The sequence below is a fragment of the Stegodyphus dumicola genome, chromosome 10 (assembly GCF_044657685.1).
Source record: "Stegodyphus dumicola isolate Sdum_Otavi_A_Nest chromosome 10, ASM4465768v1".
Classification (NCBI taxonomy): Eukaryota; Metazoa; Arthropoda; class Arachnida; order Araneae; family Eresidae; genus Stegodyphus; species Stegodyphus dumicola.
Window position 1 is genome coordinate 125,802,921 of NC_140777.1, and position 24,059 is coordinate 125,826,979.

The following is a 24,059-nucleotide window of genomic DNA, read 5'->3' on the forward strand; positions in this document are numbered from 1 at the left end:
GAACCGGGATTTATTTGAAAAGGTGACATTGCGCCACTCCTGTACCTAGATTTGTCGTCCGGTGCACCAGAGTCATTGCCTCTTTCTATGCTGCATTGTCAAGGGAAGCCAAAGTAATGACCCTACTGAAGCCAAAGTAAGCCCTTCTGATAGTCGACGCAACTTACGAGCTGATACTGGGCGTACTGCAAACATGTCCATTTTCAGACTTTTCGTGAGGTGTCGTGCAGTTTTGCACTGCTGACCTAATAATATAATAACTCTGTCCTATCTGACATTAGTCATGGGAGGGCGCTGAGATCTTGCATGCCGTTCAGTATGACCCTCAGCAATCCATTGGTTCCATATTCGTATAACAGTAGTTGAATGTCGACCAGTGCGACCGGCAATATTACAGAGCGATAAACTACACTTTCGAAAGGCATTGATACCGCCTCTCTCGAATTTCGAAACTCGTTGGTGAGTATTTCCTCTTTTTATTCGAGGTATAACACGATATTCTGAGCAAAATCCAATCTTAAAGCACTTTCCGAATGAGAAATCCACTACATAACTTTTCGTTTATGCAGTATTTCAGATGTCATTTCTCCCTCCTTCGTGGTCTAAATGAGCTGAAATACTAATCATTTGCATATCCCAACAACTTTGCATATCCCTCTCTTCGGAGTAGGCTCTGGAAACCATTGTTCCATGTAATACAAGAAAAAAACTACAACAACAACTTCTTCCTTTCATGTGATTTTGACGTTCGTCAGATTATTCATTCCTGGTATTGCAGTTTTAATGGCCAGAAGTTTATTTTAGGTGGCCGGATGCACAAGCATCTAGTTTTTAAAGAAATAATACAGCCAATATAAAAGTATGTATTTCAGCCCCTAACACTCTATCGCGAATTCTCAAAATATGTTGATTTTAAATAGTTTGTTATTTTGCTGTTAAATTGAATTTTATGTGGTGTAAGTGACAGTAACATGATATTTAATAAATAAAATTGACACATAAAAGGGTAATAATAAAAAGAGAAAAAAATAGTTTTGTTAGCCATCTTACTAAGAAAGTGTGTTATTTAATTCAGATTTTAAAATTCATAGAGCGAGATTAAATAATAAGACATAATTTATTCCCATCAGAAATAGTATCAACTTACCTGCACTAGAGCACATCCATTTCCTACAGCTTGTATTTCAGCAACAGTTGGTAAGACCGGGAGTTTGGCTCTCTGAGACACTAGCCTGTTATTTTCATCCAGTTTGAAGCCTCGGACCAGTTCATCGCTTTGTATGACCAAACCTATATCCACAGATATTTGAGATGTTAAGGCGGAATATTTCGCCAGAGCTTGTAAGGCAACTATTGTGTCCTGTTCGGAAGAAAATCGCTTGAAATATTGATATGAAAATACATATATTTTTTTAATTGGTGATTTATTACATATTTCAGAGACATACATTCTTGTTCTATGGCTTTGCAGAAATCAGGCATCTTTCTGAACGAATTTGGGCTTCAAACCGCTTTTGCACTGAAAACTTTGCTTTTCCTGAAACCGCTTTTGCACTATTTCAGGTCATATGTTTGTCTAGTGCACCCACTGCCGCTTGCAAACTTTATTATCTATTAGACTTAATTATGTGCAAATAACAATGCAAAAGAAGATTGGGAGAAGAAAAAATGATTTCTTTCGTAAAATAGTTTTTTGCAACTGTTATACTATGAAATTCCGAATATTTAAAATATCACGGGAAACTTTAGTCTTAAGATGAGGATTTTTAAAAATTTTATTTTATTTATTGTGATCGGTATAGTAAATAAAATTATCGTAATATGAAGTGATATATATTTTGACTAAGCAGAGTTAAATAATTGGCAGTTCTGATATGATTGTGGAGATTGATGAGTCTTTGTTAGACATGATTTCTCGAAAATTTTTACCTGAAATCACGATTACCTCAGATTGCTGGAAGGCCTATGATTGCTTCGGTAATCAAGGCTTCCAGTATTTACCAGTGAATCACTCCGTGATATATACAGACTCCGAAACTGGCTCCCATATTAGCACCACTGAGGGTGTGTGGAGCCGAGCCATATTAAGCTGGAGCCTCGGAAGCGGGATCTTCGGCAGTCATTGGATCACATTTTCGATTCTTACTTTGAGGAATTTATTAGTGTCACCTGTACCGGGAGGAAGAAGGGAGGATCTATTCCGCGATTACATGAATTACATAAAAGAATTGTACGTGTCCCAGTCACCCGACACTAACCTTCAAACGTAGCCAAGAGCAAATGAGGTGAGTTCTTATTATACTATAGGTGCTAATTTATTATTGTTGTTACTTCTTTAACATATGTTTTGGCATTGGTTTGGACGATAACCGTCTTACAAACACTGCTTCTTAGAGTCTTACTTGGAGTCAAAAAATCATCAAAAATATGAAGAGGTATCCGGTAATAAACGTTTACCAGAATTAGTGTTTAGAATTGTTTGAATTTAATGTGCTTTCTGAGAGTGATCAGCATTAATTACGAGTAGTTATGACTCAAAAGGATCATTTAGAATATCAAAGAAAACGGCTAAGCCGAGCTGCATATTTTTGATTCTAGACCTCGTCACACTCATATGAACAATGATTTTTAATATCATGCAAGGCTGCTTAGAGGTGCTCTTAGCCCAAAGGTTTTGCCACTGTCCGGCGACTTCAATAGTCTCTAGTATAAGAATACTCGGAAGCAGAAGTTGTAACTCTAATAAATTAGCTATTTTACTCACCAGATTGGAATCTGATAGAGCATTAATGAGATTCCTTATGCGGCCAAACTGCATAGGTTTAAATTCCTCCCCAATTCCTTCATAATCTGAAAAAAGACCTCGCAGGTAAGTGATATGCATATCCGTAAGAAGGGTAAAAGTTGCAATTAATTGAAAGAGCAAAACGTAATGGAGCTCTCTCGAGATCTGAATGTACCCCCAAAGCGCTACGTCAAAAAATCTGAGACTGTATTTTAAGCAGTGAATCAGTTAGCTAACAGCCTGGGCAGCCAAGAGTAGTAACTATATCCAAAGACCTTTATTGTCACCATGCCACCTCGAAGAAACTCTGAAGTGATTGACTACAAGAGTCAGCTTTAGACTGCAATACTGCAAGCTTTGACTACAAGAGTCAGCTACTTTTAGAGCTTCAAGTTGCTACAGAAACTCGAGCCAGCCAAAATTCAATTTTCGTACGAAGGTTGCAGAAAGCTACACTTAATGCGAAAAAGCCAGTAGTTTGTGTTCCACTCACTTCTTCTTCCATAGGGACCTTCTTAAGGTGAGATTGTTGTTATGCTTAAAGGAGTCAAGAGAAATGGGACCGTACTGACGAGTCTAAATATAGTCTGAACTGTATTCATATAAGTTGGCTTGCTTTGCTATTAACATCCCGTTTTTATAAAAGCTGTTTCATGATTTGGGGATATCAAAAATAAGGCCACGCCATGCTGCATATTTTTGATTCTACAACTCGTCACATTCATATGGATGGTGTTTTGTAATATCATGTAAGGCTGCTTAGGGGTGCTCTTGGCCTGGAGGTTTTGCCAATGGCCAGCGTCTTCAAGAATCTCTAGTATCAGAATATTCGAAAGCAGAAGATATCCCTAGAATAGATTAGCTATTTTACTCACCAGATTGGATCTCGGTAAAGCATTAATGAGATGTCTTATATCGCCAAACTGCACGGGATTTAATTCCTCCCCGAACCCTTAAAAATTTGAAAAAAGCGTTCTCAAAAGAATGATATAGATATCTGCAAGATTTGATCAATAGTTTGGTAAATCTATGACGTCAAGGTGTGAGGTCTCTATTTTCATCATAGGTGAATTATGCACCACATGTACAAAATATACTGAATCATTTTTAAATAAAGTTTTATTTCTGTTCCTCTGCTATTCTGTATGCACTGCGATACACAAAAATGGCCCAGCAACATCTATTTCACCTTCGAAAATTACTTGAGCCACGAACAATAGTCAGTTAATACACGACACTGGCCCCTTCAGTAGAATGCAAGATAGAAGTTTCCACAAAATTCATATACTGGACTTATCTTGCGGAATCTAACTTTCTAACAAGCCTGGCCACACCTCAGTTATTGCCTACACTGATAATATGGCAAAATGAGAGGGAGGTTTAGGTTTATTTAACTATGGCAAAGCACTCGAGGGCTATGTACTTCAGGGGAGGAATGCCTTCGTGGAGGACTTTTAAGGGGAACTGGCTCGTGAACACTTTGCACATGAGGAAAACCCCGAAAACGCTCATGCAGCCATCCGAAACGAACTACAGTTCTCAGCAACTTTAACGAGTGGGTGCTGGTAGGCCTGTAAGAGGGAGCACAAGCGGCTAAATTAAAGAGCATTGTAGCAAAATAAGTGGGCTCTCCTATGATCGCTGAAGTAAAATTAAGCTTCACATTTCCAAGACAAAATACATAGCGTTCATAATTCCTAGAAAAGTTACCAAACTAAGAAATAAGCCTAGATAAGAAATGAAGGCACGTAGAATTAAAATCAGCAGCACACTCTAATATGTCGGACTAACATGGGTTCCAGGTCCTACCTGGATACAGCATATAATGGACCACAAGAATCGTAAACTAAGAACTACGTACAAACTTTGACAGATACAAGATACCAAGTGAGGATTGAAACCACAACTACAGAAATTTCGCATAACAACAGTGGTCGAAAAAAATCATAAGAGTTCAAAATCATAAGTCTGTGCAAACCAATGCAAAGTAAAGTATCTTCTTAGCATCCCAAAACCGTCTGCCATCAATATTTCACGTGCTTTTAACAAAACTTCTAAAGAGTCAGAAAATATCCTAGCTGAACTCATTGCATATAGAGATAGAATTAACAGCTGCGCTATGGGCTGTTCTACAATTACGCAAACGCAGTTCCAGAATACATGGTTTCGCCCTCATGTGTACAAAGCTGCACATCCATCCAGCTGTCAGAGAAATCTGCAATATAAATAAAGATTTGCAGTAACAGTGTACTTCATCCAACAGGAAGTTTAAGTTCTACACAGATGGATCAGGGCAAGGTAATGGAAATGACCGCGCCTTTGTTAAGTACACCAATAAACAAGAATTCCACTTGTCGAGTCATTAGGCTATTCTGAAGCAGGATATATGAGCAATACCCTCACCGAGACCTGTCGAATACGCGCCGAGTGTGATACCGTTGCATCACGAAAACATGCAGAAAGGAGAGAGAATCCAACACCTTTTAGTGGGCCCCACTGTAGAGTCATTAGGTTATTCTGAAGCCAAGAGACATAAAAATTGAATAATGCCCTCGCAGAGACTCGAACCTGGTCCTCTCGAATACGCGATGAGTGTGCTACTGTTACACCACGAAGGCATACAGAGAAAATACCTTATAAACTCACAGAAATCACAACCTTTCATCCAAAAATAGCAAATTCCATCCATTAACAATGAAAATACACGTTAGAATAAGCAATAGACACTACAACATCAGTTTATACAGCGACAGACTCTTAGTGCTACACGCTATTCTAAATATAGTCCACAATTTTTATATCAACAGTAATAAGCACAGAAACCTGGGGCGCTTCGGCAGATAACGCTTGCAAAGGAGGCAGCTCGCAGCATCGAAGCGGATTCCCAACATCAGCTCCTACCATACTGTACCTCAAACAAGTCGTCAACAGTTTGGCTAAAACAAAATGGCAAAACAAATGGGACTATGCATCACAAACCGTCGCTCCTATCTGTTCTTTTCCAAAATGAGCAACTAAAATGCACTCTAAACAAAGATTAAGACAAGTCTGGACATTCTGATAGCACATGCACTGGATCTTTGCACTGTTACATAGCTCCCATGTTAACGCAAATGCACAGTGCACCCCATAACAATACCGAATTCTTGTACATTATACCCAATATTACTCCTTTGCATTCTTTGTCAAACCAAAGCGTGAAGCGGATTCTAACACTACAGGAAATATAGTACTATAACTGTCTAACCATCAAAGATGATGGAAAAGTACTGGTGTCACCAAGTTCCGTCACTGGTTTTGCCGAGAAGCGTAGTTTATAAGTCTGAGATCAGCAGTATCTGCGAATAGTTTTACCTCTAATAATGTATGTCAATGGTTAAATGTAGACTCAACCAAAAAGACAACCTTTCTTCGGACACTTGAATATTTGTCAGATCCAGTGTATTACTTCCTTGCTATGAAGAGTTATAATTCAAAATATTTACACAAAAATAGAACAATAACAATAGAATACGTTCACTTTCTCTACTTTATCTAGCATGAACTGTTGTAGAAAATAGGAAGTAAGGAAATTTTAGAGTAATGTTGGAAATTGTTAGCAAAAGCAATAAACCATAATCACGGAATGCGCATGGAAGAGAGAACGGAGAACTCGTGTAACTTTTAAAAACTAGCTCTCAGTCTTTAAAAATTAGCATAAGAAATTTCGTTTTCAAGCATAAAATAAGTTTCTGAAGTATAATATTGTCAGCGCGAACAAACAAAATTTAATATATAAATAAATAAAAAAATGAATAATGATTTCGAAAGCACTCTTTTCAATCATTTTGGATACAATCCATGTGTTATCATTTGTAAAGTATTCAGAGAAATCTTCGCTAAGTTTAATGAAGAAAAATTACGGATTGATTAAAAAATTGATATAAAAATTGTACCATACGCCAGTGTAAAGTTTTAAGTATTTTTGAATTTAGTAGAAGATATTCTTTTGTAGTTTATTCACGTTACTCACTTGAGTGGACACGAATCCTCCATTGGAGTTCCTTTGTTGAGCAATCCATTTCACAACTGGTAGAGATGTAGGAATACTATTTTGTTCATTTACTTCCAGAAGAGCGAGGACATAGTATCCTGCAATTTCCACACTGACTGATTTCGATTTATGGCTTGTTTCCCAGAATTTATTACCATCTAGAAGAAAAAAATTGCCTACTTATGAAGATACAATTTCGGATCGTCAAAAATTTGCTACGAAATTTACTGCATTGTTTTTTATGCTACATTAACTAACTAGTGAGATATAAATATGTGTTTGATATAAAAGAGGTATTTAAACAGTGAAATATGATACAACTCCCGCACAGGTCACTATCACGAAAAATATATCCAGTGAAGATTGGAAAGGAAACAGTCTTGTTAAATTTATATTTACTTGGTGGTAATAAGAACTTGAGAATGTACGGAAGTAAAAATATGTTCTTGTTGTTGTTTGTGTAGTGTAAGAAAGCCCAATAAGATTATTAATATAAAAATTACTGCATCGCTTATCATCATAATTTCTTGTAGCTTATAAGATCAATTATTAGCTTTAAAATACCTTATAGATCTCATACAACGTTACTAGTAATTGAATAGAACAGTTTAAACACTAATGTAAACTGGCAGAATAGTCGAAATAGCAGTAGTGATTAATATAAGATTGCAAGATTTATTAGGCATCTCTCTTTATTTTATTTTTGATTTAAAGGAGATTTATATCTTTAATGCAAAATTTCATTTTGTTCTTAGTTTCCTATAATAGCAAACTTCACTGACAAGAAATGGGCAAATTCTTCATAAATGTGGCTAGCTTTTCAAAGATCAAGTGCAGAGCATTTTTAATGGGAAGAAAAAATGAAAGAACTTTGGAAAATTTTGATTTTTTAACTAATAGATTCAAAGAAGATCAATTTGATTGACTACTATTGCTGCTGAACTTTCAGATCCTTCTTATATTTTTATTTATCCCAAACCATCTAAAGTTCATCATTAGCTCGTAAATCAGATTTCTTCAGCCTTTTAACTGGCAACAACTTTTTTAATCAATCAACCTTCATCAGATTCTGAGAATCAAATTTCTTCAACCTTTTAACTGGCAACAATTTTAACGTTTTACGATGCAGTTTTGAAAGTTACTCAGAGTACCAGCGGAAGCCTTCATATTTTTATGTAAAATAAAAACTGAAATTATATTACCTTACTTTTGTATTAATGTTTCCAATAAATGAAATAAATATTCTATTATTTGTTGATTATCAATGCTTTCGATAACAATAAAAAAGAGTTTTGCCTAATTTAAGTTCTTAGGAGGTTGAAAATCTAATAACCTGAAGAAAAGATTGTTACCCAGGAATTGCATAATTTGCTACATAAAACATTAAAATTGTTACACAAAATGTTACAATTTTACGGTAATAATAATTGATTACTGTTGATTACTGTTGATCTTAGTCATTAGATAATTAATGGTCCACTTGTACCTTCTTATGGTTCGTTAAATTTTCATTTTCGATTATAATCAGGGCAGTATTTAAAGGGTTGTTTTTAAAGCTCTAAACTCAATTATGTTAAAATATACGTAACAATGAAAGGGAGAAATAATATCTATTAATTTCGAAGACTACGAACCTTATTCTTTAAACATGTTCATTAACTGAATAGCTTAAAAAGCATTTATTATGTCAGGAATTGCATAACAATTGATTGTTCCAAGCATCCTCTTTATCTTCGTGTTTTATATTCAGTTTTATAAATGCAAGTATTATGAAGATTAACAGCATACTTCTTTTTCGTTTCACCATTAATTTGACAAACATTCGCGAAACATATTAAAATAAAATTTAACAATATTCTTTAAAGTTAAGGAAAAACTAAAAATTATTATAAAATAAAGGAGTATTACAAATAATTCATCCAAATCTAAAACGCTAAGTTTAAAACATTAAGGCCGAATGCCTAGATGGATACAGAGACTCCAGAAATATAACATCACTATCGCTCATCGGAAAAGATCGTCACAAGGAAAACGCCTATGCTAGAACTATACGACTAGAAGATCCTGCCCAGAAAGCTGTCGCTATTGTTCCAGGCTCAAATATGATCTAGTTAACCCCTTTGCACGTCAAGTTACGACTTACCATTGTCTGAGTGATAAAATAGTCATAAAAACCAGTTGGAAGACGGTGACATTAAATTTATGATGACTTAATGGAGTCTTCAAACAGAAAACTTGCAGAGCATTTCGATCTATAATACTATGACAAAGCAATATTGCGCTGTCTGGGACTCACTCTGTAAGGATTATGTTAATTTTATTAACAGTTAAATTTTGAGTTAAACTTCCTTTCCTATCGATTCTTACTTCAACTTACCACTTCTGGCCAGAACGTAGTTTTAGAAGCACTTCTGAATGCTAATGAGGAAGAGCGGTATATAACCGCGAAGTTTTACAGTCTTAGTGAGAGAGATACCAGATATTCTGGCTGCACCCTCCACCTTTTTAGGCTATTATTACGCTCGGTCGTGATAGCTTCGGCTATATATCTTTAGTTAAATTAGTTTAATTTAATTCTTAGTTTCTTAAGTTCAAGGCCAAGTGTCGGCTTTATTGTACAACTCCAAGACGGAGTTTTGTTAAACTTTAATTGGAATAATAAAGGAATCTTTTACCCTTCTATCTTGTTGTTTCCTGTCACACGAGCTCAAGCGATTATTCGCTGATCATTTCTTATTCTTCACTTCCAACAGTAACTTGGAATTACACAGTGGGGAATCCTACAATAACTTGTTCGAAATCGTGTCTTATGCTGGAAATTTGAATCGGATAATAGAAAGGCATTCCGGCGGCAGCTGCTATTTCCAAGATCTCGGACGTCCTTAAAGTCTTTCATTTCCTGTGATATTCAGAAAAGACCGAAAAAACCGCAGCCAGTGTAACTACATTGTAACGTTAAAATGTAACAGCCTTTTGAACCCATCGCGTTCGATATCCTGGAAGCTCACCTACTATCTGCTAATGGTAACAAGTACTCCCTCGCTGTTACTGGTTACTTTACAAGTGGCCTAAAGCGTACTCTATCTCTGATCAAGAGGCTGTCACGGTAGCAAAGGTAAATGATACAGCAGATTTCTAGGGTTTGGAGTGCTTTACGGAATGGAGAGGTTTGGAGCGCTTGATCAGAATGAGTTACATTCAGAAATCAGAAAGGAATTATATTTCGACTGTAATTAAAGAAGTATGTAAGCCATTCAAGCAAAACTCAAAGGACACCTTTACATCCACAGAAATACGGCATAATAGAGCAGTTTAACCCTTAATAACTCTTGGCTGATGGTTTCCAGAAACTAACAGGACTCGGACCAGAAATTACCTTTTTTCTTACTGGACCATCGTAGTGCTGTCCACGAGAGTATCCGCTGTTCTCTATCCAGGTGCTGTTCCCTCGCGACATTCATCTGCCTTGTGATATGTTGATTGGTCGCCCTTGGATGCACGTTTAATTCCTGAGGAATACACACAATTTCTCCAGGCACAGTTTGAAGTGATGCACAATTTTACACGAGAGCGAGGCAGCTTTGTGACGGAGAAGATGAAGATCCGATACAACCAAAAAGATAAAGAACATCGATTCATCTTGGTGACAAGGTGTGGTTAATGGAATCCGATTCGACGAGGAGGACTTTCTCCTAACCAGAGATGGGCAAACCTTTTCGGTCGCGGGCAAAAAATCGAAAAGAAAAACTTTGGCGGGTCAAGATAATTTTTTCTAAAATTTTAGAAACAATATACATGGATTACAATTTAAATATGTTAATGAGATGAATGAAATTGCGATTTCATTTTTAAAAGATCCTTATATTGAGGTTCAAAGTGAGATGTATCGATTCCAAGGAATTCAGAGGCTAAATGCTCATTTGTCAGTCTACTTCTAAATTCGTTCTAAGGTTCATAGTTGAAAACACTTTAGCACTGATTTTCTGAGCGTGAGATATTAAATTTGAGAAACTTGCTTTCGATAATGATTTGTAAAACTCTAAATTTGGCATTTTTAGAAACAACTTCTTGAGATGATAATTAGATTACAAATAAATTAATTTAAGCTGCAAATATGACCTCATTGCTTCACAGTTTACGTTGAAAGGCATAGTAAAAGTATCCAATTCTGTTTGAATGGCACTGAAATATTGAAATCAGCGTTCGAACTCAAAACACAGTTTTTTTTCAAGCCATCTTCATAATTCATAAGCTTCTGTTCATTTACTGAGGGTATTAAATTTAACCTCGAAAAATGAGACAAGTCGTTCTTAGCTACCTGCCCAGCAAACAGATTAAATTTTAGTTTAAAATCTTTGAGATGGCCCTAGATATCGTCGATAAATTGATTTTTCCCTTACATCTTGACATTCAAATTGTTCATATGACAAAGAAGATCTGTGAAAAATACAAGATACGCAGAACACCGTTTCTCATGGAAAAACGACAGTCGTCTTTCAGCTGCCAAACTGGCTTGGAAACACATCCTGCACCAAGCCACCTTACTTTCGTGTAATACAGTATATCAGAGTATTAAGATTACACGGATTGAAGAAAATCTCGAAATTGCCTGTGAGTAAGCCCACGAGATCGAATAGTATTTACAAGCTTCACGGCTGCATCAAACACGAGTTTCGTATTGAATGCAGATTTACACAGAGCATCTTGATGTAAAACACAATGTAGGAAAACAACATTAGTTTTAGGAATAGTTTTAATTAAAACTTCCAAGAAATCCAGATTTTTTTCCCTGTGATATTTGGTGTTCTATCAGTCGTAATATTGCACATATTCGTTATAAGCACTTTCAAAATAAAAAGCTCTTCCTGAAATTCATGAAAAATATCACATCCCGTTCTAATTCCTTTTAAAGAACGCATGCACGCCCCTTTCTCGGTAATTTCAAAGTTGTCATCAACACCTTTTATAAATAATACTAATTGAGCAGTTTTATTTATATCAGTGCTTTTATCTATAGCTATGGAGTAGAATTTACACTGGCCAATCTTTGAGTTGTGATGACAAATTTTTACCGATGTCTTCGATTCTAGAAGTCACCGTTTTTTAAGATAAGCTTACAGTTTCAAAATTATTTTTCTTGTCCGGACATAAAATATCACAAACTTGGAGCATGCATTGTTTAACGAACTCCCCATCATTGAGAGCTTTATTATTTTTAGCAATAGTGTACGCTACAATGTAACTTGCATGTGTAGCTGCGTCTTGGATATTGTTTACCTTCTTGAAAAAATTTTGTCGACCTGGTAATTTTTTACAATGACTTTCTGCATTTTGTTTTCTTTCATGTTCGACATTGCTTCGTAATTGGAATTCTTATGATTAGATGGGAAATGTTACATTCTTTGAAGACTGTTTCAGCTTCATTGCAGATGAAACACATTGATTCATCTTTTAAAAAATATTTCCAGGTCCATTTATCATTAAAAGCACGGCACTCTGAATCAATTTTACGTTTTTAGTACCCAATTTGGGGTTGAAATATTTTAGGAATAACCCCAAACAAGCACTAGCTACGCTATACTTTTGATAATTTTACCACAATTATATGTCCGCAATCTTTCCATACGCAATCAATAATATTAGAACTCACGCCAAAAAAAGCCGCTGGCTGGATCTTAAAATGCGCAGTCTACCATATGTGAGGTCTAATTCACCTATATTGGATTCCAATATGTCTGCTCCCCGAGAAAGAAATAACGTTTGTTGATGCCAATCTACAGCTAACAAAGAACTTTCGCTTTTAACACTTTACCGATTGACAGTTATCTGTGCTTGCTATTTCCGTCGGTTTATGTTTTGTAGAACAAAAATGGAGAAAGTAAAAAGATCATCAGGCCTTTGAAAGAAAGGAAGAAAAAATAATATTTAAACAATGTAGAAAAGGAGATAGCTATATAATATACAAATATATATTTATTTTAATTTGCCTCGGACCGTCAAATTAAATTTCTATCCTTGTCTTAAACTATAGTGACCCTGGGACGATCCTTACACAGTCCTAAACAGGTTGAACGACGTTATAGTTCGAATACATATATCATTAAATTCTAAATCTAAAGTCGTTCATTACGACAGCATACCACGCAGTCTACCGACAGTAGGCCTTACCGCAGCATGTAGACTCCATAGTGTATATAAAAAGACCATTGTATATACTAAGACCGTAGTCCTTACATGTACATAAATTTTTAATTCAGGCACTTATTTATTGATTTAGTATTTTATTAGTTGTATGCTAATTATTGAAATAATTATTTTAGTACTGCTTTTAACATACAGTTATTGATTTTCCTCAGCTGTGAATATGCCTTCCTATTCAGCCATTGTATTGCCCGGGACGTGCAGTTTTTAGGAAGGGGACAATGTTACAAATTTTGGTTATACTTTAATAATTATACTGAACTTATATGTAAATTTCTAGTAGCTCTCGCATAATGTAACATGAAAGGAATTAGAAATAATGTGACGGTTCCGCGGAAAATTTGGGGTATATCCCTTCTTTTATCTATTAAGTCTATTTAACATTGAGGTAAATGACTATCTTGCCAAATTGTTTTTTTTTGGGGGGGGGCAAAGTAAATTTCACTAAGCTTTCATCGGTTCTGTGTGCATTCAACCCATTACAAACTCATACGCATGTAATAATATTATCTCAAACAGTAGCAAAATAAAGTTACATGAAATAAAAAGAATAAAAATAAATAAAACTAATATAAAGGGAAAAAATGTCTGCCCTAGACGGGTAGACTATAGTACAATGGAGAAGAAATTTTATTTACATTAAAGCAGGAGTTCTCAATCAGGGGAGAATTCCCTCAGGGGTTGAATTTCATAGTTTCAAGGGATGGATATGGTAAGCCTTTTATTTGCCTGTTAAATATTTAGTTTTATTTTATAAACAGATGAATCTACTTTTATTTAAATTTTGTTAATTACCGACATTTTCTATACTTTTTCTTGCTTAATTTATGAAACAAATTAAAAAAGAATCTAAATTTAACTATATGTATTTTTCAAGCATTGAAAGGGAGAGGGGCATGATCTTCTAGCATTGGTGGAAGGGGAAAGATTTATTATATCCGAGATTTATTTATTTTATATATAATATATTATATATATATTATATATAAAATAAATAAAGAATACCATTATTATTGAAAAACAAACGGTTTTACATGAAAATGTGTATGAGGTGCCCATCTTCTAACAAAGTCTTCTTTCCAAATGCATACGTGGCGTTTACCTTCTTAATATGCTCCCATTCAACACGTATAGAGGGCGGCTCTTCTAAATTTGAAAACTAGCTTCGATATGAAAATTGTAATGCTCAAAGCGTATATGTTTCTTAACTTACCTTTAATAACAGCTCTTTCATCCAACAGTTTTAAATGTTGTTTGGCAGTATCTATTTCTCTAGAAAGAGCAGTAGCATAAGCATAGAGAGCTAATGCATAATTGTTGGGAATTCCATCCGCTGCTAAGCATTTTAGAGCATTTTTTGCAGCTGTATGATTCAGGCTTTCTGCTCCAGATTCTAATAAGCTTATCAGGATGTACGCTGTCAGAGGAGCAAGGGATTGTTCTCCTTGATTAAGGCCACCCTAAACAAATTAAATACCAATTAATTAATAAAATTCAAGCATAAAGTTTATACTGATTGTACATGAGAGAAAAATGCGTTTATACTCTCATATCAAATCGAAACAAATTACTAAGCATCATAACCTCTTTTAGTAAAAAAATTAATAGCATAATTAGAAAGAAATGAATAAACAAATCATGGCATATTTGTTTACAAGGATTCTGTTTCCTCTAGTAAAATGTTTTATTGATTGTTTTTTAAATATTTATGATCCTCACAGAATTTTAATTTTTTAAGACAACAGATTTGATAAAATTAATAAATGTGAAATCGTGTTACAGTTTTCAACATAAAAGAAGGAATGTAGACATTAAGAAAGTGTTAAGAGAAACCGGCTCTATTTGAGACAAACATGTAGAAGTCCCTAATGTAGCAACATGTTCTGCCTGCGCAATAAAATTGGATGAACCAGCAATAATTAGCAAATATATTTGTTTGAAGCTCTTATTAGGAAAGATGAGAGGTAACAACGCAAGTATTATTCGAGCAGAATCTTTTTTTAGGCATAGTTTGTGACAGCGGAATGATAACTCCAATGATCTAAGAGTAAAATTTCGTAACATTTTCTCGTTGCATAAATCTCAATATAATCTGAATCTTATGATATATCACAGCCCACATCAGATTGCATGAAACCAAATTTCTGTTGAAAATGTAACGTTACCTTAACTAACAAAATCTATGAATTTTCATCGTCACACTACTTCTGAACCATACTAAAATGGAAATTACTACTCAAAAAACAAGAATAAGAGTTTATTAAGTTCATTAGTCTAAAAATATTTATTGTTTTAACTGATAGACTTTAATGAAGTTAATAAACGTTATCTAATGATACTTGGGGAAAGTAAAAAATCTAAACATTAAAGTAAATGACAAGCAAAATTAAATTTTCTTTCATAAAAAAGTGTACGAAAATAATTCTCCGCTCGAGCAGATAGCTCTCACACGCTTTGTAATAATTCAAAACAAAACCAAATCTATCCCCCACTCAAATTTATAATCTAAAAAACTTTTACTTAGCTTACTTTCAAAACATTAACTCTTAATAAGTTATGAAATCATTAAGCAAATTTTCGTAGCAATTCAGGAAAGCTAATTCGTAGCGACAGAGCGTCTAATTGAAAGGTAAGCGAACGAAATACACGCTTTATTTAAACTTTGCCTAACTTGAATACCGGTGAAGTTCGATAGAAAAAAAATTATATTTTTCCCCCTTTGGCGGACCCCCATTGGCGGACCCAAGTCGTAAGGCCGGAAGTGGTGGTCACTTTATTATGGAGGGACCTAATAGGTGGGCTACCGTTGCCTCCTATAAACCAGCGGGCAAAGTACATGCATGCCTTATTCGGGATTCGAGCATGGACCCTTCCGTACGGCTGTCAGAGCGTGGCCTTCGAGATTAGATGGCCTGGTCAGCTGCAGAATCACGTGATTTGACGTCACGTAAGGCGTCTGAACTTTCACTCTTCGCACTGCAAGCGAAGATTTCTTATTACGTTGATTGCGTACTGTATATTTTTATTATTCGTGTCTTTTTTATTGCTAAATTTAAATAATGTTGTTAAGGATATTTTCGTTTTTAAATTGAGATTACTAGTTAACTTATTTGTTAACAAGAATAACGATCGACGTTCTACGTAGAGCTGTCTTCATCATGCCTGCACGATGTTGCGTTCCAGCATGCAAATCCAATTACGATGGCACTATTGAATATGTATCAGTATTCAAATTTCCAAAAGATACAGTAAAACGGGATTTATGGATCAAAAAAATTCCAAGGAAAAATTTTATTTCAAGTGATCGCAGATGAATTCAATGTGAAAAACATTTCCAAAAGATGATATTATTCGCTATGATTATTTACCAACAAACGAAAGTACTTTTATTCAGATGTGTAGAGGGCATCCTAAATTAAATAACGATGCTTACCCATGCATTTTTTCTGGTTTTCCAAAATACTTATCTGAAAGTCCAACCCCTCGGAGGATGAGCAGGGAGGAAAAAAGAGCTAAGATGGAGAAGCATATTTTTAATGAATTTTTGAGAAAGGACAAAATAGCATCATTTGAGGATTTTTCTTCTATGTTACCAAATAAATTAAATATTTCAGATACTTCAAATATTATTTTACACAAATCTATTGCTGGTATTTATATTTTATTGCTCAGTTTTCATCCATATCCTAAAATTGAAAAAGTATCTTTGTATCGCTTCATATAAATATAGCAGTTTATCTAGGAGATAAAGTTGTTCCAGTTGAAAGTAATGAACCAGTAAAGAAGTTGAACAGCATTCTTTACTGGTCAAACTTACCGAGATATATGTTCAAAAGATTAACATGTTTGATGTTCATGAAACTTGTTTAATGTGTGGAATTCCCTTTTTTAGCAGATTAAAAAAAATAATGAGCACCGTTTCAAATATTTGTTTAAACAATTATATTAAAGTTCTTCAAAATAATATGCATACAAAAATCGATGAAAGGAAACTTAAAAAAATCAAGAATACGTGATGAAAAGATATGAGTATGTAAATGACATTGTTTTATTTTTTAAAAATAGTGTACTAAATATGATGCAGTTCAAATATATTTTCAATAATGTATCTTTTACATTTAAATTTATTAATCCTTTTGCTGTTTCCTTATTATTTGATAATACTTCATAATTTTTCAAAATAAATTATCAATTGCGATTAATTATTGCTTCAGTATACTAGTACAACTTGCACAGTATTTCCTAATTAGACAGAAATCATGGTTTGTTCTATGTATAGTTGTTTTGAGGTTTTCGTTGGCAAATTTATTGATTTTACGCTTTTGTGAAACATTATATGGATGGCTTTTATTTGTAAATATATTATTTATTATGCATCTACATATAACTAATAATGTAAATATTATTAAATGATGTAAATATCCTTATAATTATTGCTATAGATAACATATAAATATGTGAAAATTATTCGTTTTCTGTAATGTTGCAGCAAAATTGTAATTTATTTAATTTACAAAGGTTTGAGATTTAAATTTTTTCTGTGGCTTTTCTGTTCATTTTATTAGATAATAATTTAAATGAATTAAAATACATTTGCATAATGTTTGAAAGCTCTGAAATATTTATAGTTTAAAAAAATTTTTTTTATGTCTTTTAATTTGCTAAATTATATTTACTTTTGTTAGTGAATTATTTATATTTCTAAATCTTTTCATTCCTTTCATTCCTCTCCTTCTCAAACTGTAAAGACTTTTTTATGTTAATAAATAACAGCCTTTTTATTTACTTATTTCAGTACTTTCTTTTTTGAGTGTATTCTAACAAATTATTACAATACATTGTAAAAAAAAATGCACAAGATAACCTAAAACATGGCATAGAAAATTTCGTGAATATTTCTTAAAAAATAATATTTATTAAGTTATTAATCTTAACTGCAAATGAATATACGACCTTTTATATACGTTTTCAAGTCTCTGGAAATTTAATTATTATGCATTATTAAAAACAAAACACTCTAAACATCGAACGAAACGCTAGCATTCAAATCTGAAGCAAAGAAAGTCACGGAAGAATCGGACGCCTTTCGTGACGTCACTCGTAGCTAACCAGGCCTTGTTATCTCGAAGGCCACGGTCAGAGTCACTAACCATTTTTCCATCTGGGCGGTTGAAAAAGATAACAAAAGTAATCACAAAAAGAAAATCTGAAATGTTTCAGATTTTAAATTACGTCCAAAGGGGCTTTTTTTTTTTTAATTTTGTATGTTACATTTATTTATTAAATATCACGTACTTCGCACTTAAACCATAAAACTCAGTTCAACAGCAATATGGCAAAATAGTTTTAAATTGAGCATATCTTTAAAATTTCCGATACAGAGACTCGCGCGCTGGAGATAAAAAACGTTTTTTCTATACAACGTTGCCATTGCTCGCTTTGAAATCCTTGAATTTTTTAATCAAAAATTCGCCAGAGTTTTACAAAATATGAAATCGATAATAAGACAAATTCCAAATTTCAAATGTTGGCTTCCAGATGTTCATATTCGCAGTAGGATTACGTCATTCAAAATTAGATGGCTCTAGAAACCGTTGTATTATCACAATGCGAGAAACATACATGTCATAATAAAAGCAAAGGATGTCATAATAAAAGGAAAGGAAATCCATATTGAAGAAGATCTTTGATTGCGTAGTATTTAAAGAACTTGGCAGTCGAGGCAGTTTTAATTCCATTTTTATTTCCAATTGATATTTGTGGCCACAATCACTTGGCACTCTAGTCGTGCCTTTCCACACAAGATTTACATTTTTATATATTGTTAAGATAGAAAGCAAGCCAGCGAAATTACATCTTAGCAGAGTAAAGAGCAAAGCTGAAGTGCGTAGTTATGCAGGATGGAGGCACGCGAGGAGAAAAGTTTTGGTTTACAAGGACAGTTTCAGTTCCCAATGATTACGTCATCAGAGCTGCGCCGATCATAGAGTGATCTAGAAATGACGCAATGCAAAGAAGTTATTACGATTTTAGAATAGAGAAGAAGAATTAATGTTTTATAGTTTAATCTATAATTTTGATTCATATATTTTTATCTTACATACATACATTTACGCAAATTCTTCATTATTTAATTCTTCAAATATAATACAGGGCGATAATATTTGGTGGCAACAGTTTGAAAAGTGAAACGGATATTCAGAGTGATTCGACGCAAAATCGCAAAACGAAAATAATAGTTCCTCAGAGACATAGCCCCTTTTGGACTAAAAACGAATTAATATAAAAATAGGAATAATGCAAAAGAATTGAACATTTGTAAGTTCTTTTTGTTTCGTATGTATTATTTCTCAAAGAATATGATCTCTAGTTTAAATACCCCCCCCCCCCCGAAAAAAAAACACTTCACAGAAACGGAAAAGTTATCGCCATAAAGATGCTATACAACTGTCTGATGTAGAAAATCCCACCTTCTTTGAGTAGTGTTATTTTTTTATGTAATACCAATAGCACTAATTACGAGGAATAACGAAAATATTACCTTCATGTCTTTATGGAGGATTCTACCTGACGGCTCGAAACACCCGTTTTCAAACTGTCGGTTTAGTATCCACTGCGAACTTATTAGCAGATCATTTTCATCTATGTCCATAAATCTTCTTGCCTGACCAAAAGATTTAAGAACGAAAGCGGTTAACCAGAGGCTTCCTTGTCTATCTGATTTCCCAAATGCACTGTAAGAACCATCGTTACGTCGGTACTGTAGTTCTCTTTGATAACCTAGGAAAAAATAAATCTTAAGTAAGTAGTCACAAAGTAAGAGAAAAGCACATTCGGAAATCATCTGTTACCTGAAAATCTTTTTTGTAAAATGCCTTCGAATGATATAAGCTTCTTTTACAACTAAAGTTTCTTTCGCAAAGCGAAAGTAATTGAAAGTACAGAATTGTTAAGTAATTTTTAGGAGTCTAAATACTATGTAAGTCTGTAAGGCAAAGAAGCAGTTAGGACTGAGTTATACGGAGAACACTTTCTTCATCAGTCTCAGACCTTTTTCTTTTTTTTAATAAAAAAAAGCTACGATATACTATTCAAGAACTTTTGAAACTTAATATGATCTGTAAGAAAGAATAATAGCAAAAACTCTCTATTCACATAAATACATAAATATAGAGATTATAATTTTACTTTTGAGTATACTAAAGACGAAAAACACACAAGAATGCTACAAAATGTAACAAAGACAATGGTGTTGAAGAAAAATAGCGAAAGATTTGGGAAACATGGATAAAGCAAAGTTACAATACTTCAGGGTGTACGCTACTCAATCAAGGTCAAACAGCCTAGTAAATTCGACGTCCTTGACTCATAAGTCTGAGCAGACAGGTAAGTCTCAAGATACGTCTCAATACGTCTATAATCTCAAGCGTCAGAAAGAAAAGCCTTGACCTTGAATGAGCATAAACCTTACCTATCTACTGACCTTGGGATAGAATGCTGCGGTTTGAAAGAGAGAAAGGAACAAAGATTACCTATTATAATCATCTCAGTAAATCATAGTAGCAAATAACATTAATTGATAGAGTCAGATAGTTTTAAACAACATCTCACTGTTATTTGCAACAAGCAATTTCTATGCCTATTTGCTCCGTTGCCGGCAGCTGAATTTAACTCATGTAAATTATTTGAAGTATAATCCAGAATGTTTGATCGGTAAGACTTTTTATTTCTACTATCAAATGTTCATAGTCAGTAAGAAGATGCTGTAAAACTGACTTACCTAGTGTACTCTATGTAGAGATATATTATTTGCGTAGTGTATCTCTTTTCTCGGAAGCGAAAATATCTTCAGATAATTTTCATAATTTTCGTTAACCGAAAACAATACTAATTATGTTTCGTAAAAGCAATATGACTGGTGAGCATTCGTCAATAAGCACTTGTATCCGAGAAGAAAATCTTGAAATTTCTAGACCTCTCATCTCCGAGAGTATTAGTGTAGTAATTACCAATAAAATGACAGGAAAAATTCAATTTCAAGTATAGAAATGAACGAAATTACTTACCTTTCCTCATATTATTCAAACAATCTTCTTTTAGGTCTTCTGTGATTTTACCAGTGGCGCTTAAGTAATCCAAAACAAAGATGTTTGGTGCAAAAAGGACCATATTCTGCTCTCCACAGCCAACGGGTAATTTAACCAAACTTTTTAGTCCATTCAGCGCTTGAGCCATCAGATCACCTAAAAGTATTTGTTATTACAGAGTTTTTTAAAGCTTTTTGCTAAAATTTTGACTGTATACTTAATATATTTAAGTCCATTTATATACGTTGCCAAATTACAATTTTTTTTGTAAAGTTGTAAAACATAAATATAAGTATATTACAGCTGCCTTTCCCAAAACGTGTTCCGCAGAAACTTTGAAGTTGCTGATTTCGATAACTGGGATGAGATTGTATTTAATAAAAATTCTTCGCAACTAAATCTGACCGTATTTGCCATAGACCATGTATACAGTAAAATATCATCCGAAAGAAACTCAGCTTAACAGAAATGAGGGAGGGAAGTAACACTGAAGGAGAGAGGCAGAAATTACACTCCGCCAATTATTTTCTTTGTTTAAATTTTTAAAAATAAATGCATATTTTGTAATATAAAAATATGGTTTCGATATATTATATTAAAAATAATAAACTATAGAATATCAGCCCTGGGAACAACTTTAAAACTTTATGTTGATAAAGTGAATAAACCAATTAAAATTTGTGTTGTATCAAAAAATTCTAAAAGCAGTGTAAAGAACGCTCCTGAACTCTCTACTAGAAAGACCTATGATGCTCTTGACTAGAGAGAACGTCGTTAGCAAACTCCTCACACTACGAGTACTATAATTCATTTTAACACCTTATTTAAAGAACTGTGAATGGCAATGACTTAACTGAGAATTACGCATGCGTAAAGAGATGAGATTTCGGTGAGACGCCTGTGAGAGAAGAGTGCTGGGAAGCTCCGCCAGCAAGCTGAGGTGTGGAGACTAAATTTGTCCAGTGATGACGAGTTCATCATCTTTAACGTCTCTGATCGTGTCACCAACTCGGATATGTACTCAAGTTTTCTAAATGTATTAATTAAATGTTGTATCTGTGGTATGTGCTGTAATTAAAGTGATGCATCACCAATACCAGTGTTGATTCCGTTTTCACTGAAGCATCCACGACGTCACAGACGAAAAGAAAATAAAAATTGGAGGTTCCAACCGAGATTTGTGTGACAAGAGACCAGGTATGTGCTCTCCACAATATTCATTTCCAGGCCTGAAGAGTATAATGTAGTTATTTATTACTTATTCGGGAAATCAATTCCCAAAGCAGAAGTAGCACATCAGTGCATAAAAGTTTTAAACACTCAATGTGTTTGTTTTATATATCTAACAATATATTTTCCTTTTGCGGTATATTCGGGAAAACATTTTCCCATTAACACGTAGCACATCAGCGCATTTTATAGCACGTCAGTGCATAAGAGTTTTTAAAACAATCAAAGTGTTGCATTTATATATCTAACGAGATATTTTTCTTTTGTATGATACTGGGAAAAATCCATTCCCGTAAATAAACAGCACATCAGTGTATTTATATTTAACGTTTCGCTATAAATTGGTGTGATAGAATCTGAACTGTTTATTTTGTGTATATGTGAAAGCACATCAGTGTAATATTGCAATTTTCATTTCTAAGTCATTAGAAGAAAATTTATGTTAAATTCTTATGAAAGAAATAAGTTGTTGAATATATTAAAAACTTGTTACTTTGGTTTTCTCATGAAAGCACACCGGTGCTGTATTTTAATATGATGTGTTTTTTCTGATAAGTAGAATGTTAAATTTTTATCATTTCATGGTATAAAAATTAAAGCTTTGAGCAATAAAGAAATGTTCTAATAGTGTTCTGATTTAAACCTGCGCTATCGAATTTACGTAGTAATTGCGTTGGCCATGTGTTGCCAGCGGAAGTAGCTGTCATGAAAACGATAGTTAATTAAAGGTGTTTATATTTATTGGCGCCACTCTGGTTTTTTTCTGTCTGGCTGTACTAAATGAAAAGAATTTGTTATTAATTTTTTATACGAAGTATTCAGTAAGGTTGTTTATTCGTTTTATGTTTGAATGGAAATAAATCCACAGTGATTAATGCTTTTATTAACCTTTTATTTTCATTTGCCTAATTTTGTAAGAAAGAAGAAAAGTTAGTGTTTTTTATATCTCTGATATATTTTTATGTGTATTATTTGTGAATAACTATTTGAGTTGTTTGTTTTGAACAATTACTTTTGTGAAAATGGCATTTCTGGGGAAAGCTAAGAAAAGGGATCTATTCCTTGTCGCTTCAGAACTTGGGGAAATAGCTTTAGAAGATATGAAAGTGATAGATTTAAAACAATTAATAACGAATAGTAAAAATTATGAGGAAGAATTTGTTAAAAATTTGTTAGAAAGTATTATGACTGATAGGCTAGAAAAGGAAAACTTAGAGAAGCAAACAAGAGCGAAAGAATTACAGTTAGAACAGGAAGCTAGGGAGAGGGAATTTCAGATACTACAACAAAATAAAGAAATTAAAAGTAACAGTTAGAACTAGAATGCCTTAAAGCAAAACAGAACACTGAATCTGCTAAACCTGGAGGTGAAACGGTATTTAACCAGAATTTTCAGAAACTTATGCCCAAGTTTAATTTAAAAACAGATGATATCAGTTTATTCTTAGAACATTTTGAGAGGCAAGCTAAAGTTCTAAAATTGCCCGCGGATCAATGGGTGTCATATCTCATTGGTGTCCTTCCGGTTGAGGTAAATAATATAATTGCTAGGGAACCTGAAGAACAGGCTAGAGATTACCAACTTATTAAAGAATTACTACTTAAAAGATTTACATTAAGTGCGGAGAAGTTTCGGCAACTTCTTGTTAAGACTCAGAAATATCCGGATTCTACGTGGTACGATTTTTATCACGAAATTAAGACATTTTTAGATGGGTGGCTT

At 33.8% G+C, this 24,059-nt stretch overlaps 1 protein-coding gene across 1 annotated transcript in view; it reads right to left on the minus strand.

The window, feature by feature from the left end:
- The window catches only part of LOC118203410 (alpha-2-macroglobulin-like), a 173,550-nt gene that overhangs the window by 27,040 nt on the left and 122,451 nt on the right, over window positions 1–24,059 (minus strand). Inside the window, exons 23-27 of the mRNA XM_085825517.1 lie at window positions 21,086–21,262; window positions 19,561–19,799; window positions 14,233–14,479; window positions 6,798–6,976; window positions 1,148–1,360 (exon numbers count right to left, since the gene is read on the minus strand). Coding sequence (XP_085681643.1) covers window positions 1,148–1,360; window positions 6,798–6,976; window positions 14,233–14,479; window positions 19,561–19,799; window positions 21,086–21,262 — 1,055 coding nt within the window. The remainder of the gene's footprint in view (window positions 1–1,147; window positions 1,361–6,797; window positions 6,977–14,232; window positions 14,480–19,560; window positions 19,800–21,085; window positions 21,263–24,059) is intronic.